Source organism: Neofelis nebulosa, chromosome 2, assembly GCF_028018385.1.
Source record: "Neofelis nebulosa isolate mNeoNeb1 chromosome 2, mNeoNeb1.pri, whole genome shotgun sequence".
NCBI classification, from domain to species: Eukaryota; Metazoa; Chordata; class Mammalia; order Carnivora; family Felidae; genus Neofelis; species Neofelis nebulosa.
The window spans coordinates 150297491-150314786 of NC_080783.1; the positions used below are offsets into that span (position 1 = coordinate 150297491).

Consider the following 17296-nt stretch of genomic DNA (forward strand, 5'->3'; position numbering starts at 1 on the left):
AAGGAGCCAAGTTTGGCTCAGGTCATGATCTCACAATTCGTGAGTTCGAGCCCCGCGTCAGGCTGTGTGCTGATAGCTTGGAGCCTGCTTCTGATTCTGTGTCTCCCTCCCTCTCTCCCCCTTCCCCGCTCGTGCTCTTTTTCTATCAACAATAAATAAACATTAAATTTTTTTAATTAATTAAAAAGATCTGAACCCATGTCACTACCATATAGGAAAAAGGAGACAAGTAAGATGTGGCAGAGAGGGGAGAAAGAAGACTTCAGTCTTTTTTATTAGCTTTATTGAAATATAATTTCCATACAATAACACTTAATTTTTATACACTTCACACTTTAAATGTACAATTCAATGAGTTTTGACAAAAGTATATGGTTGTTTTAAGTTCACTAGAATCTTAACTTTTCATAGTTGATTCTTTTACAAAAAGCTTGTGTTTTATGATTTTCTTCATAATTTGTTTTTTTGTTCACAATTTAAAAATATGTTTCTAGGGGCGCCTGGGTGGCGCAGTCGGTTAAGCGTCCGACTTCAGCCAGGTCACGATCTCGCGGTCCGTGAGTTCGAGCCCCGCGTCAGGCTCTGGGCTGATGGCTCAGAGCCTGGAGCCTGTTTCCGATTCTGTGTCTCCCTCTCTCTCTGCCCCTCCCCCGTTCATGCTCTGTCTCTCTCTGTCCCAAAAATAAATAAAAAACGTTGGAAAAAAAAAAAATTAAAAAAAAAAAAAATGTTTCTAGAAGAACTGTCTGAAATTATATACTCCTACCTCACCTCATTTTGTAAAAGTGGCTTACAAAGATGCATGAAGAATAGCATAATAACCAGAAATAAAACAGAAGATTTAAAGGGAAAACAATGATTTAAATAGGTGCCAAGTTTAAGAATGCAGACCATGGATTCTCATTTCATTCTTGACATATAGGACAATCAGACTTTAGGCTTCCAGTTAGTATGAAAAGGGGAAAGCCTTTCCACGTTTTCTTGGCATGTTTGAGAGAATCAGTGAATTTAGGCTCCTCTTTAGCAAACCCAGTTGCCACCCTTCCAAGAGTTCTTGAGTTTCATAAGCCCACTGAAGGTTAATCCCCAATTGTTGTCTGCCATGAGGAAGCAAAAGTTATATGAGCCAAATTTTAAAGCTAAAGTTATCTGTGTCATTAACAAAGAGGCTGTAGGGCTACTTAAAGTAACTTTAATGAAAGCCAACTCATACTAACATCCAGGAACCAAGTCTTCTAAAACTGTGAAGTCTCCTGTGTAGGGCAGTGGTTCGCTGGAACCACCTCCTACCAGCTTATGAGAGCCAATTGTTAAATTTTCAGGAATTTTGCCAGCTGGTTGTTAAACACAGCCATTATTAAAAATTAAGTTATGTAGGGGTGCCTGAGTGGCTTAGTCGGTTGAGCATCCTACTCTTGATTTTTGGCTCAGGTCATGATCTCACAGTTTGTGGGTTCAGACCCTTGTTGGGCTCTGTGCTGACAGTGAGGAGCCTGCTTAGGATTCCCTGTCTCCCTCTCTGTCTCTTCCCCCCCCCCCCACCCTGCTTTCACTCTCTCTCTCAAAATAAATAAATAAACTTAAAAAATTAAATTATGTGAACTTAAAACTAAATAAATTATACTAAAAACAATACTAAAAACTTATCACTTCCTAATTCCTGTACTACATTTTACCATTCATTAGCTGTGCTCTTAAAGGTTATTTACATCTGTTGTGTACATGCATGATGGTAATATTCGATAATGGCATGCCATTGCATATCTCTTCCCAACTCTGTATTCAGTAATGTTATGTTGGTAACTGGGAATTGGCAACAGTGGGAATGTGTGCATCACAAAAAACCATTTTAGCTTTTTATTGATTTTCCAGACATAAGAAACTGATGGAAGAAATTTTAATCCCACAGATTAAACTTAAAAGGGTGTCACTTGTATAGCCATTACAGTGAGGGAGTATTCTTCCAGTATTCAAAAGCTATTATGTAATTCAGCAAAGAAGTCACCCATATCGTCAACAAACAAACGAAGTTCCAGTGTATGTTTTCATTGTTTCACTTGTCTCAGTAGGATAAACAAAAATATCAACCAATAGCCATGTTGGAACTACACTGGTTTGTCAATTGCAACAATAGGTTGGCGTCAGATGCACGAGCTCTGCAAAAAATCAACAGAAGCATTCTGTTGTGAGAATCAATTGGCAATACAAAATTTACAGTAAAGAATATTAACTGTTTTATTATTATTTATAAATTGTGTGCTACCTATCCTTTATACCAGTAAAATTTATAATAAACTTATGTGGGTATATTATGCATATATTTTCCCCTACATTTACCAACACACTACTTCCTGGAGCTAAAAATCTCAGAGTACCGAACATACATTAAAGATTTTTTTTTTTAACCACCTAGTCTAAGAGTATACATTCAGGTAGAGTGATGTAACTGGAGGTCCCAATGATGAATTTCTTCATCTTCTTCCAGAAGGGGGGCGGCGGGGGGGAGCTCTTTCATGAGGATAGATTCTTCTCTAACCCCTAGGCAACCCTTTCACAAATGGGTTTGTGCCCAGCAGACTGGGCAGAGGATTTTGAATGACTCAAAGCAAAGCAATCACAGTAATTGCAAAAGAAAATTTAAATGTATGCCCTGCTGATGAGATTACTAAGGAATATTTACTCACACAGAAAATAAGCATTAATCCACCAGTGCTAGGGTCAGAGTGAACAGGGCTGATTCTGGATGTCATTGCAAAGTGTGTGTGTTTGGCCATTTCTTATCTCTCACTTTGGAGCCTGCCCCTCTGCTGCTCTAGAAGCAATAATGCGTCTTTACCCACTGTTTTTTTTTTTTTTTTTCTATCCCCAAAGGCTCTACTCATCTTTCATCTACTTAAAGAACATAACAGCCAGCTTTAAAGAAACCAATCCATGGAGTTCAGTAGCGAACTCAGATGGCTTCAGGAGCCAGACCTTCTCCATCTAAAGTGCATTTAAATGCAAACTGTAAAAAATATATGCATGTTAAATAAGTTGTATCTACAGGAAAAATTAGCCCAAAGGCTGCCAGCTTGTGAGCTCAGAGTCTAGTCTTTTTTTTTTAATTTTTATTTATTTTGGGGCACCTGGGTGGCTCAGTCGGTTAAGCATCTGACTTCGGCTCAGGTCATGATCTCACGGTTTGTGGGTTTGAGCCCTGCATCAGGCTCTGTGCTAACAGCTCAGAGCCTGGAACCTGCTTCTGATTCTGTGTCTCCCTCTCTCTCTCTCTCTCTCTCTCTGCCTCTCTCTGCCTCTCTCTCTCTCTCTCTCTCTCTGCCTCTCTCTCTCTCTCCCTCAAAAAAAATTTTTTAAAAATACATACTTATTTTGAGAGAGAGGGAGCGTGCATGTGCATGCACCAGCAGGGGAGGGGCAGAGAAAGAGGGAAAGAGAGAGACTCCCAAGTCGGCTTCTCGCTGAGTACCTGACTCGAGGCTCGATCTCCTGACCGTGAGATCATGACCTGAGCCAAAATCAAGAGTCGAACACTTAACCAATTGAGCTACCCAGGTGCCCCTCAGAGTCTAGTCTTTCAAGGGATGTTGGAGAGGTGGTAGTTTGACAGGAAAAAGGTGGGAACTTGGAGGTTGAGGTACCTAGACTTGAATCCTGGATTTACTGTCTTAACATGTGACCTTGGACAAATCATTAAATTTCTAAGAACTTTGGTTTCCTCATGCATAAAAATGAATTGTTGTGAGAAATAAATGAAGAATAGATGAACCACCAATAAATAGAAGATAGCTCAATAAATGCTGCAGTTGTTTCCTGCTATCCAATGACACAGGGAACCTGAAAGATCACCAAGCCTCCAGTACCCAAGGGAGTTAATTTTCGAAGGTGAGATTAGGGTGCAGGTATCTGGGGAAGCATAGTCAGGGCATGACTTCAGTAGCCAAAGAGGCAACAAGATATATCTTGGATACAACATACAAGGACTAGACTGTGGGAGATCTGCTTCTGCGACAGAGCTAGTCTTAGAGAATGCACGGGCAGGGGTAAGAAAGGAGATAGGATCCCAGATTTTGCCTTTTGGAAGGGGTGCTTTGGTCTGAATTTCTTTCCTCTGCACCCCTGAAATTAGAAAGTGAGGACTGTAACTCACCCAGAGGCTCTCCCTTGTTCCTCCTGCGTATACGCTTCTCCCCAGCCCTTCACAGAGCTCAGAGCAGTCCTCCCAGTGTGGGAGTTTTTCCCAGCCTTCCACAGAAACCATTGTTTTTGAGGATCCCTTCGAGAAATGGTTCATACAGTTTATGGTTGTAGTTTGAATAACAGAAGTTTTTCATCCCCATATTCAAGTGGGCTTTATGATCTGAACAAAAGGAGCAGCTCCAAATAGGAGAGAGAGTTGTGGAGAAAATGGCAGCTAGCTTCGAAAGGAATATTTGGCATTGAAAGTTGGCCCAGCTTTAACTAAAAAGAACCATGTCACTTCAGTTTTAGGATATGTACAGCCCATCAATTCAGAGAGGATGTTTAAAAGACAGCCTCTCTCAGGTTCTGTTCATTTTGAGTTGATCCACTGTAAGACTATAAAAAAAAAATGAAAACATAATAGTTCTAGAATGTTATCCGTAGTTATATTGACCCAGCCTTAAAAGGACTGCCTGGGCTTAATGCCTGGTATATTGTCAGCTCTCAATAAAACCTTGATGGATGTATAAACAAATGAGGGATTTTAGGTATCCAGTAGCAACAAGTAGTGTGCTTGAACATCATATATCATACATCTCAATAGAATCTATAATCTGTCCCTTTTAATATTGACTGTTTTGATACATTGAGATGGGTACATATGTATATTTCATAAAAGATCAATTGTGAGTGAGCCAACCGTGCTCTGAATATTTCCTAAACATCTCTAAATACCTTCTATACACCTTTGCTTCAGTATTTGACCAATAAGTCCTAAACCGTTCTGTGAAACAACATAGCCCAAGAATTTTTTTAAGTAATTGATGTAATACAAAGAAACCATGAGTAACAAGTGGGAGAATGTAGCTGTCTTCCAGTCCTTTGAATGAGAAAATTCCCAGAAACGTTAGGACTGCCGGAAATGCCTCGTTGTTAATGCAACTAGCCATGCAAATTCTCTTGGGCTGAAAGCCAGACATTTCCCACTCTATTTTGTGACAGCTCTACTCTGGGGAGCAAGGCCGATTCCTCCAAACCCGCAGCTGTGTAACAGACCACAATGATGCAGCCAAGATGGTCCTCAGAACCATTTCCACTCTGCCGCGTGCCTTCTTCAGTAAGGGGGTGTCTGTAATAGAAGTGAAGTTGACTTTCTTTTTACTGCTGGCATCGCCTTCATGTGCTTGTCCTGCTTTAAATTATAGATTGTCATCTCCTAAAGGCAGAGTCTGCAACTGAATTATCCTTGGATGTCTTTCTCTTTGCCACCTCTCACTGCCATCGTGTCTAGCCCAAAGGGGGCCTCCGAAAAGGACTGTTGGATTGAACTAAACACCATTTGTGTCCAATCCCAATAATACTTACTATGTTTTGCACAAAATGGAATAATTATTTTGGGAAATGGCAAAAGTCAGAAATGGCACGTTAGAGCAGGGACTTGACTTCCCAGATCTTCCAAGCCATGTAGGACTCATAGATATTATCCAGAGTCTAGGGTCTCTCGGGAATTTAGAGTGTCTATAGAGGGTTTCGGTGCTTTCTCCTTTCCCTTCTGGCTTGGGGCACAGTGAGAAGCAGGAAGTACATCCCCTGGGGTTCAAAGAACACTTTACACAGCATTCTGCAGCAGTACACCACCTCCACCCTTTTAGGAAAAATGTTGGCACATAGAACTAAGCAGCCAACAGCCACATTCTCAAGATATTTGAAATGATGCTCATCTTTTAACAAAGGCTTCTGTGCACCCACAAAGAGGAAGCAAGATCTCCTCCCCTCACTGTGACTGCATCTTCCTCCTTGGGAGGCTGAGCTCTCTGAGGCGATGCCCTGCCAGGCAGGCCACATGAGCACATCCTCACAGTGCCAGTTCCAACAACAGAGGAAAGATGTTAGAGACATGTCTTCTGAATCTTTTTCTGTGTGTTCCCCTCCAAATGGGGAGCTGCGCACCCTGCCTTGTGTGTATATATGTATTTCCTGAACCCAGCTATAAATAAATGGCAAGCTTTCTTATTCAGACAATAGCAACATATATGAGAAAGGAAAACAATCACTCTCACAGGAAAAGAGAAACCTGTTCTTTGTTCCAAAACACAGAAACTCTTTGTGTTTAGAATCAGAACCTTTAGCTTTTTCAAGAAAAAAAAAAAACAATGTATTTTTTGCTTATTACTTACAGTTACCACTTCCTAAATCCTTTTTATTTAGAAAGACTACGCCTGGCATTGCTTTTGTTTTCTCCTTTCCACAGTTAAACAGAACCACTCACTGCTCCAAATGGGACCTGTTCTATTATTAAAAGTCATTTCTTTTGGCACATTTTTAACCTGTCTTAAAATGATAACCATGGGACCTTGATAAATTGATTGAAAAACTTTTCCTAAGGTGGCTTTGTTAAGACATTTATTTTAAGAATAACTCTCAGTAGAATTCATTGGTGAGTTACTTTATCTATTCCCAGTATTAAATTATTTCCCCACCAAGGGTGTTATTATTCCTTTCCTGACAGTAATGAAAAAAAAAAAAAATGAAACTATCCTCAAACAATGCTATGTTGGCTACTGGCTCCGATGTCAGTAATTTTGAGAATACTCCCACCAGAAGCTATAAATTATAAATATAAGGTCCGGAAAAGAGAGAAACACCAAAGAGTGAGGAAAAGCAGTGATTACAGTTTCAAATAAATGTCAACAAAGCAAACACATAGGCACCAAGGGGGCAGGATTGTTCACTCAAGGAAGTGAGAGTGGGGGATGGGAGAGAGGGTGGAAAGAGATGGAACCCAAGTAAATAAAGCACACCACGAAAGGAAATCTACAGTCTCCATTACTCGGAAGAAACTGGGCACTTTCTGAAGTAGGCACAACCTTGGAGATTTTAGTTTGTTCTCTCACTGATAAACAAGAAGTCAGCACTGATAACGATCCCTGATAACACTTCCTCTGGAATGTACAACATTCCATGTTTCTACTTCATTGTCACCACCGGACATGCATGAGTCAGACTGCGAGGTAGGAAAATTGGCCGGGCTGCTCATGGGACCATTGAAGGTATAGTCAGGCCTATCGGTGTGATTTTGCCATGCTTCTTTCTCTTTCAACTCATCTCAGGAGGGATAGGTGATTTCTTTACCTTTGGATAAAGAATGCAGCGAATCATCTGTAGAGCAGATGGGAAACCAACTGGCAGTTATCTAGTGCTTATGAATGGTGGGAGCAACTAGCCTAATGTGATAGACTAAAATGGGCTGCCCACAATTCTCCCAGTTGATTAGAAAATCGGGTCAATGGAAATATTCAGTTTTCTGGATTTTGTTTTCTTTGTGTCTGAGCTTGACCAGGTAACAATGGCTGTACATACCATGTTTTTTAAGGATCTTTGGGAAGTCCTTGAGTCACTGAAGTCCCACTTAGTAAACCTCTGGCCTAGGGAACTGTCTCCCGGTGGTCTGGAAGAAATCCTAAACTTCTCAGATAAACTGTATCTAATCCACATGAAGGATGACAGTCAGTTCTAACTGTAAATGAGCAGACTAACCATCTTGGCCCACCTCCAACAACACACAACAGAGATTCAGACATCATGCAGTCCTATTCCCTGTACCCAGAAAGAAACATGCTGGCCAGACTGACTAAGAGAAATTGGTGAGAAGTTTTATAAATCCTAGTTTTTGTCTTGCGTTTAGAGATAGCTCCACTTGTATCTTGAAGAAATCAATCTGCTTATTGAGCTTCTGGACTATTTCACTAAATCACAGGTCACAAACTGACAGAGACATGTATGTGTTCAGTTTGATATACATAAGGTTTTTTCTTTTCTTTCTCTGTTTTAATGCTTTCAGGTCTAGTTTGCCCCTGGTCCACCACTTCCTATTATCTTACATCCAAAGTCATTTGGGTTAGGACCACAGGGTATAGTGTCCTATTGTACAGCATAAGGAAAAAGACAAACATTGGCCTCACTGGTTTAGCCCGGTTCACATTAACAAATGAATTGTGTTTCTTTTTCTGAATGTAGACCGTACCTCATTTTTATACACGCAGTTGTTCACATACATAATTGTGAACATCTCAGTATACTCTTGAAGTTTGCTATATCCTTTGAAAGGGGTGAAGAAATGAATCAATTAGTTGCAAGCATATTTTGATCACCTGCTAGATGCCAAATGACTTGCAAGAAACAAAGAGGGAAAGGTGCACATTTATTACACATTGAATATGTACTAGGAACTTGTACTAAGCACTTTACAGACATAATCTCTTTTGCTTTGTCTTTTAAAATAACCTTCAGAATTACTCTATAGGAAATAGGCATGACATTGTCATCCCATTTTACAGTTGAGGAAAATGAGCCTTGGAGAGCTTAAGTGACTTGCTCAAGGTCACACAGTTAGTGTATAGCAGAGCATGGATTCAGACCTACCTTTCTGATTGCAGACTAGAAACTTGACCCCTACTTGGCTGGTCGTGCTGCCATAAAATACTATTAGCTTATTAAGGGCTTTATATTATACATTATATTATATATATACATTATATACATTATCTTTATGTACTTTCACAATAAGTGTATTGAAGGCTATTATTATCCCAGTTTTATAGTGAGGAAACCAAGAAGTCAAAAAACAACCAAAAAGCTTAAATTTACATTTAAAGCCTAGAGCTGAGACTCAAACCCAGGGGTCACTCCAGAGTTAATGGTTTAATGTGCCCCCTCCCATACAGTGAAAGCTACTATTAATGTGTTTTGAAAGCAGCCAAAAAGAAAGTCTGCATAAGGTGTGTTTACATAGAAATTCATAATAGAAGAGAGCTACTTGGATATGCATTGTTTTTCTCTTAAATAAGCCTCTCCATTTTATTTCTGGACATACCCACTTTATAAAGAGGGCTAAGTTGAATATGTTTTTAATTTGCTTAGAGTAGTTACACTTTAGGAGTGTCTTTAACTTCTCATTTTTATACACTTTTTCTTCATTTTTATTTTTTAATTTTTATTTCATTTTTGAGAGAGAGAGCATGAGCTGGAGAGGGGCAGAGAGAAAAGGAGACAGAGAATCCAAAGCAGGCTCCATGCTGTCAGCACAGAGCCCAGCATGGGGCTCAAACCCACAAGCCGCAAGATCACAACCTTAGCTGAGGTCTGACACTCAACTGACTGAGCCACCCAGGCGCCCCAGGAGTGTCTTTAACCTCTTAAATGTCCACATATCCAGGTAGATCTAAGATTTCTCAATCAGGGCTCTAAAGAAGAACCAACCCATCGGATGACACCCTCTCTGGATCCATCCCTTTAGGGAACAATTTAAATTAAAAAGTGCAAGAGAAATGTCCAGTCAAGTCCTATAACTATACCAAACTGTACCATGTCAGGATAGGATTACATATGAAAGAAGAGTTAGTGATACCACAGGACAATAAATAATTAGTACCAAATGAGTACAGAAAAGGAGATGTTATAGTAGTTTATAGGAAAGTGAGATGTGCTGCAGCTCTGGAGGTCAAGAAAGAGAGCAAAGTAAGATGATTAAGAAAGGTTTTGAGTTGCACAGATTTGGGTTTAAATCTACCTGTATGACTTTGAGCAAATTATTTGACTTCTCTATCAGTCCTGTTTGTTCATCTATAAAATGGGAATTTTGAGACTAGATAATAAATTTTCAATGTTTTCCATGGTGCCCTGCTTGTTCTTATTGTAGTATAATTGTTTGCCAGTCTCCTCCATTAGCCTGTAACCTCTGCAAACACTGGATCTGTGTCTTACTCATCTTTGTCTCTCAGCCTTTGATATAGTGCTTAAGCTCATCCCCATTGCTGATGTTTCCTTCTGTGCCAAGGATATTCCATTATCAGATTCTTCTTGCTCTTTCCCGGCTCTTGACATATTCCACACTAGGAGAAGTGAGCAGTTGACCTGATTGGTGGGTCAGTAGGAGCTTACTATATGCCACCCTTCACATGGTATTTGGAATGAATTTTCTGCAGGGAACGTGCTGTCTCTTGCACTCTTCCATACTGTGAATCTTGCTGTCCATTGCTGCCACGAGTGAGTGGTCAAGGCTTCCGAATTCTGAGGCCTAGTAATATGAAGCACATTTCCATACAAATATTAAGGGATAAAGGGAGACCTGGCTGGAAAGGTAAATCAAGCCAGATTATGGAAAAGATATTGGTATACCGTTATGGCATGACATTTCAGCAAATTCCTTATAATGTATGGATATTGATAAAGAATGGAAAGAGTCTGCATAGCGAAGCCCAAAATATATTTAAGTTGTTGTGGGGTTGTTTTTTGTTTTCGTTTTGTTTGTTTGGTGTTTGGATATTTTTGTAGTGAGGTTGTGGTTGTTTTTGGGTTTTTGTTTTCATTTTTTTTGAAAAGACGAGAATGAGATCAATTTTTAAATTTTGTGCAAAGTTCATTTTTGTGATTTTTTAAAACTATTTTTATAGTAAGGCATTAATAATCTCATCATTTGATGAATAGACCTGTTATATCAGGTTTTTTGTGTTTTTTTTAACCAGGTGTGGTCTAGGGACCATCTGCCTCAGAATTACCTGGAGAGGTTTAGAATGCAAATTTTCTGTGCCTCACTTCAAATCTGGCATACCAGAATCCCTGGGGATGAGACCTAGTGAGACCTAGGAATAGGAGTTTAACATTCTCAAGTGATTTTTATGTTTATTGTATTAAGGACATCACCTGTAACAGACAGGTTAATTCAATTTAAATGTATCTACCAGAGGAAAATGGGGGGGGGGGCGGTTATTACTAAATCAGATTATTGACCAGAATGATTACCACTAGGGACCCTTTTTCCTATAGAGCAGGGCAGCCCTTCTTACTCAGCCAAGAATATCATCAAAACCCCCACTGGGCCTTTGTATATGTGTCCATTTCATGTCTTAGTGATAGATCTTATGAACAAAAACAAAAAATTATGGACAGCTTTAAAACCTTTTTAAAATTACACACAAATGCACACTTTCATAAAACGAAACAAAACAAAAAGAACCCTTCCAGCTCTTCCAAAGAATCATAGCTTCATCGAGTTTTCCTCCTGGGATTCTCAATGACTAGAGGAAATAGGCAGGAACTTGGCAAGAACATTCTTAGGCATCCGTTGCAAGCTTATTCCCACACACTGCCTTCCTTCTGTTTGAAAGTGTGGGGAAATGCTCTGCTTAAACCTGCTTTGTTTCTCTTTATAGATCATGCAACAGATGAGTGACCACCGCTATGACAAACTCACTGTGCCTGATGACATGGCCGCGAACTGTATATACCTAAATATCCCCAACAAAGGCCACGTCTTGCTACACCGAACCCCAGAAGAGTATCCAGAAAGTGCAAAGGTAAAAAACCCTCCTTCCTGGCCACTGCAGCTGAATAGGCCTCCATGACAGTCTTCCTGCCTAGGGAATTTTTTCATGATGGAGTGACAAATAACAGGCACTTCCTTTTCCTCTATACACATCAAATCATTATGAAAGCAGAAAGGATAATATAGGTCACAAGGAAAGTTTGATTTAACTCACGCTTCTCATTCATGTCATTGGTCACTAATGCGTGCACAGTAGTTGAGGTGATTGTGTCTGGTATTGAGAACTTTTCAAATAAGTACTTAGATCTCCCAAGTCTGTGCTCCAGCTCTGATTACACATACCTCCCCACACTTAAATACCCATTAAGCATAGATAGCTACAATTAGATGGTCAACTCGAATTGTTTTCGGACAAATGTGAGCTGCCCTTCCTCAGAACATCATTAGCTTCTTAAAGCAGAGAAGTATGAATGACCCAGAGGTGGGCGCTCATTGTCAGGGCTACAAAAAGAAGGGCTTTGGGCTGCACATCCCAGGTAGCAAAGGATAAGAAAGAGCAAAAAGAAAATATACTTGCAGTCAGGCACCTACCTGTCCCTCTAAGAGCCTCTGCATTTATGTGCCAACAAGGGAATTGTCCCTAGATATGGAATTCTTTCTGGTCTTAGAAGATGTTCCTTTGTCTTTCAGGGCATTCTGCCAGTCTCATTTGTATACTTTAGCAACTGCAGTTTACTTTAACCACGGAGACACAACAGTGCTCATCCATAGACCCTCCACACGTCCATATCTGTTTTAGGCATTTCAGCATCTTCAGCTCTGCCTGAAGGAATAAGATATTCATACTGAGCATTACACAAGAGCCTTTGATAACCACTCATCTTTTTTTACATCTAACTTAAAATTTTACGTCTTTAAACATTTTAGAAAATGTTTTGGCTATCGTTTAAATATGTGATATTGTGTAATTACTAGGCTTATCTTAATTAGTCACCTTCTTGGCAGATTAAAAGAAAATGGTGGGGAGATACATAGATGATTTCTCTGTTTCCATGGCGGAAAGTGTGACGCTGAGGAAACTATAGGACCCCTTACCTCATACTGGGGCTTAACCAGCTCTCAGATGAATAGTGGGTCTCATATTTTATTGTGCCTCAGGTTTGTTAAAAAAGCATGTTCCTAGATCTAGAATCTGCACCCTAGAATCCTAGAATCTGCAATACCAACAAGTACCTAGGTCACCACACTCACTTGGAGAAACACAGCTCTGGATCGTTCCTGCTTCTCCAGCCACAGTGATCATCTGACAACCAGACGATGATTAACCTCTTCTGGATTCATTCCTGTGTCTATCAACAGTAACGATGATAGCATCCATGTTCACTGAGGCTTCCCCTGCTCCAGGCACTGGGCCAAGTGCGCTGCGTGCATTATCTTATTGATTCCTTACTGCGGCCCTGGGAGGGCGCTCTTGCTACTCTAATTTTACAGAGTAGTAACCCAAGGCTAAGAGGGGACATGGCATTTTGGTTGAAGTCACACTTGAGGTGGTGAGTTGACAGAACTGGGTTTGGAGCCCAGCTCTGGCTCCAGCACTCTTAATTAACCACTGTACTGAATTTTAAGGAGCAAAGTGCTTCTGAAGAAGCATGGTAGATTGCTTTTAGACAGTGTGTTTTCAAGGGATTTTGTTGTTGTTGTTGTTGTTTTAATGTGCTTTGTTTGATCATCAGAGAACAATCTGTGGACTGTTAATTTGAAGTTTTGACACATGCTTTCTATTAGTGTCAAAAGATACTATAAAATTCACACCTGAAATTTAAAAGCAGTTTGACCTGAAATACTTCATTTAAATTCTGTTTTGTCAGGTTTTTCCAGTGGTGTTGGTAAGGAAAGAAACATTAAAGTACAGTTAAGAGGGTTTTAAAGTGTGGAGAGGGAGAGTACTATTGATACTGAAAACACTGCCACCGGCTTTCACGTATCGCTCAATCTCCCAGTGACAACGGCAGAGCGAAGGCATCTCTAGTAACAACCACATTTTTGACACATCTTTGCCTTTGAGGTTAAAGCATAGAGCTAGTGGTTAACCAGTGCTGCTAGCTCCATCAGTATGGCTGTGGGCACATATGTGGTCTAGATTGCATGCACATCTTGGGGTTACATGGCTGAGATGCCTAAACTTGCAAGCCACATTAATTCTCTGCACTAGGCAAGGAGGTGGGGGTAGGGTAAGACAGAGGCAGAGGCACAATCCTTCTTTACCTTTCCTTGATTCCTGCTGCAGGTTTATGAGAAGCTGAAGGACCATATGCTGATCCCCGTGAGCCATTCTGAACTGGAAAAGGTGGATGGGCTGCTCACATGCTGCTCAATTTTAATTAACAAGAAGGTAGACTCCTGAGTTGAAGTCCCTCCCTTGTAGCCAGCAATACTGCACTCACAAGGCCGATAACTGTACCACTCCTATCGTGTTCATTGACAATCTACTGTGCCACTGTGCTACTAACTCTGGTTTACAAAAGTCTGATTCCAAGTTTGCTTCATTCTGCATCCCCCCCCCGCCCCGCCCCTTGCGGTGGTACCTAAGCCGTGGGTTTTGCTAAATGAATTAAGCAATCTAGAAAATATAGAGCTAATGAATTATTGAACTGTGATTAATAATAGTAAAGAAACACTCATTTTAGTGTTTGTATTATTGGTGTGAAATATATATATGCTGTTTAGTTGCCAGTATATGCTAAAGGGTATCTTCTTGATCAGTCAGATAGGCTGGGTTGTTTTGTGTTTTGTTTTTTGTTTTTCTCTGTATCATTAATCATCTTTGGTTCCTGAAGAATTCCCTCGTTCCTGGATCCTCTCCGTTTCCTTCTTTTTTTTTTTTTTTTTTTTTCATCTGAACTCTGGAAATTTTGTTTCCAGTTATTTTCTTTTGCCTTTCCCACTTCTATTACCTTAGGTAAAATCCACGGTCTTGCCTTCTGGATACCTTCCTGCAGGCCTCCCCCATCTGCCACATCCGTCTCCTCTAGCTCATGGCTACGTATTTGGCCACCACCTCCATTCTCCCCAGGAAAGGCAGACAGGTCCCTCAGCAGAATTGTGACCAAAATCAGAGAGACTATTTGGGGAAGAGTTAACTACAAAGAAGCATATCCTGATGGGGTTTGCCCCAGATAACTAAATTCCATAAGTAGGACACCACAGCTAGGAAGGTAAATTCAGCTCCATAGGGTTGCTAGGATCGTAGATCAAGACACTTGGAAACACCATATGGGTACAATGTCTTAGGAAGTCTTTTAAGTCACATTCCATGAATTTTTGCTTTATCACTAGCCATTTACAGACCTTGGGGAATACTCTTATTTATTCCATCGGCTCATTTCTATTCCCACCCCCCCCCCCCATCGTGACTCACCCTATTTCCAGCCTTCTACCCCCCTGCAATTATCCTGGTCTAACGACGTTATTTCTTTCAAAAGAGACATTGCATCTAAAAGTGATTATAGATGGTCTAGTGAGAGCCAGATGGAGCATGTACAGGAAGTGATCCGCTTGGTGCTTGAAACCGCAGACAATGGACAATTCTACTTTGAAATATCTATGATTATGTACTGTGGAATTCAATTAACACTTCTTTCCTCTCTAGCTTTTAAATTACACAACCTAAAACTGATGCCAGTCTCTTACAAAGAACAATGCCGCAGTGAAGGGAGAAATCATTGTCTTTTACTTAAACCTGAAAGAAACAGCCTCTTAGCAGGCCAAGGAAATGGTACTTTCCAAGGAATGGTGACTGATCCAGGCATGTTATCAAACTTCCTAGTCATCTCCACCTTTCCGGTATTGCCTGTAGCTTGTTGTTCAAGATTAACAATCAGGGAGATTAAGAAATATGACTGAAAGTCTTGCCCTGCTTACCTATGTATTTCTAACCAATCATTTCTTAGGTTTAGTGACCAAATGGAAGTGATAAGCCTCTGAGAAAACCAAGGCATCCATAACTACTATCTGTCTTTTTCATTTATTTGATGATCTAATGCCAGGATTTGAAGAATTCCTTTCCTCTCCTTTTTGCTTAACTTTAAATTCACTTCACATGCAGATATCTTATATAGCATCCCATGAATGAACCATATCTTAGTCACTGTCATATTTGGAATTGTCTCATCATAGGTGAATAGTATGTTTTTACCAGAGAGAAAATGAATGTTACCCACATGCTCAAGTTAATAAGGAAAAATTGTCTTCCACAATTATGGTTGCTCTTTTGGGTTAAATCTGGCTCTAAGCTGGCAAAATCAGAACTTCTCCCTGGAAGAGTTCAGCGTCTCAGAAACAATCTGGGGAAAATTAACCTAGTCAGCCACATGAAGCTTACTAGCAAGTGGCATATAATTTTTAATATCTTTACTTCTGTCATCCCCAACTGAAGAACTGTATTATAGTCGATTGCAGGTAGTTAGATTTTTCTTCTGAACAATCTGTTCTGCAGAAGGCTGTTTTCCACCTTTCCTTTCCTTTGCTTGCCCTCTTTGCTCCTCTGTCTCAAGAAGTCACTTAGAATCTGTGTGCCTCTTCTACAGAATCTCATTCTATGCTATGTCAACTGACTAGGCTGTCTTCTTTGGACTCCCTATGTGATGATGTGAAAACCCAAAATATCTGCAGCATAGTAGTAGTATTTTTTGATGTTCTCGTAAGCATAATGTTCTCTTTTCAGAGGAAAGATAACCTGTTATTACATAGGTTCCCCTCTGGCCCGTTGTGATTTATAAGGATAAATAAACTAACAGAAGCTGCTCTTTGACATTGTGAAGACAATAGGAATTATATTAAAGTAAGGAAAAGTTGAGTCAGAATTACTTGGTAAGATTCAATCTAATAGGGGCAATATAGAGAAAGTACATTATTTAGCATTATTTCTTCAACTCTAATGAATCGCTATAGAAATCAGCAGGCAGATCTCTAATGTGTATTGATTGCTCTTTAAGCTACTGTGAACAGATTATTAAGGCTATCTCTTCATCTCTAAGGGGGAAATAGTCTGTAGATGAATAATGTGACTTATATAGAGTTGCATGTTAGTCTTTGTAATTATTTAATCTTTAACATTCTACAGAACTCAGACATGATTTCAACATGGTGTTAGATGTGTGCATTTTGATTTGCTGACCATCACATTCCAGCCAATGTATGGTTATCCACTCTGTGTGCCAAAACCAGTAAATGCCTTTCACGGCTCTTTAGTCCAGAGAAGTTCTGCACTGATTTTGGTCTCTTGTTGTCCTGATCCTACAAGTATACAAATCACGATGGAATAAAGTGTGAATTGTACTGTGACCAACAGCATGTGTCTCTTTTTTGCAACAAAAACTGCTGTAGTAAATGAAGTCACCATTGCCTTGCTGTCAGAGATGGGAAGTTTTCTCTGTTGTCCCATAATTAGAAATACTGTGCCTGTAAATCCACTGCCATCAAAATCTTGGGTTGAAACAATATTTGAAGTGATACTTCATACTTCAGGCACTAAAAAGTGTGCATGATACCCAGGCGAGGTCAGGAGATCTTGATTTCACATGTGCTCCTCCTTAAGGCTTCCTTTGTTCCCTTTCACTCCTAAGTGTGGTCAGCACATTACATGGTTCAGTCATGGAAACCATGCAACAATTTTTTCCTGTGTTCATGCAAGAGTTTGGTTTTGGTTTTTGTTTGTTTGCAGTAAGCATCTTTTAGGAAATTTGAAGATTTTTTAATGAGTCTTTTTTATTTCCACCAATTTTTTTTCGAGCT

General features: G+C 40.0%; 1 protein-coding gene across 10 annotated transcripts in view; it reads left to right on the forward strand.

Annotated features, from left to right (window-relative positions):
* DDAH1 (dimethylarginine dimethylaminohydrolase 1) overlaps positions 1-16846 on the forward strand; it is a 173147-nt gene extending 156301 nt beyond the window's left edge. For all 10 annotated transcript variants that reach the window (XM_058716753.1, XM_058716757.1, XM_058716754.1 and 7 more), the window contains 2 exons: positions 11391-11534; positions 13791-16846. In XM_058716753.1, coding sequence (XP_058572736.1) covers positions 11391-11534; positions 13791-13907 — 261 coding nt within the window. In that variant the 3' untranslated portion in view covers positions 13908-16846. The remainder of the gene's footprint in view (positions 1-11390; positions 11535-13790) is intronic.
* The last annotated feature ends 450 nt before the right edge of the window (positions 16847-17296 follow it).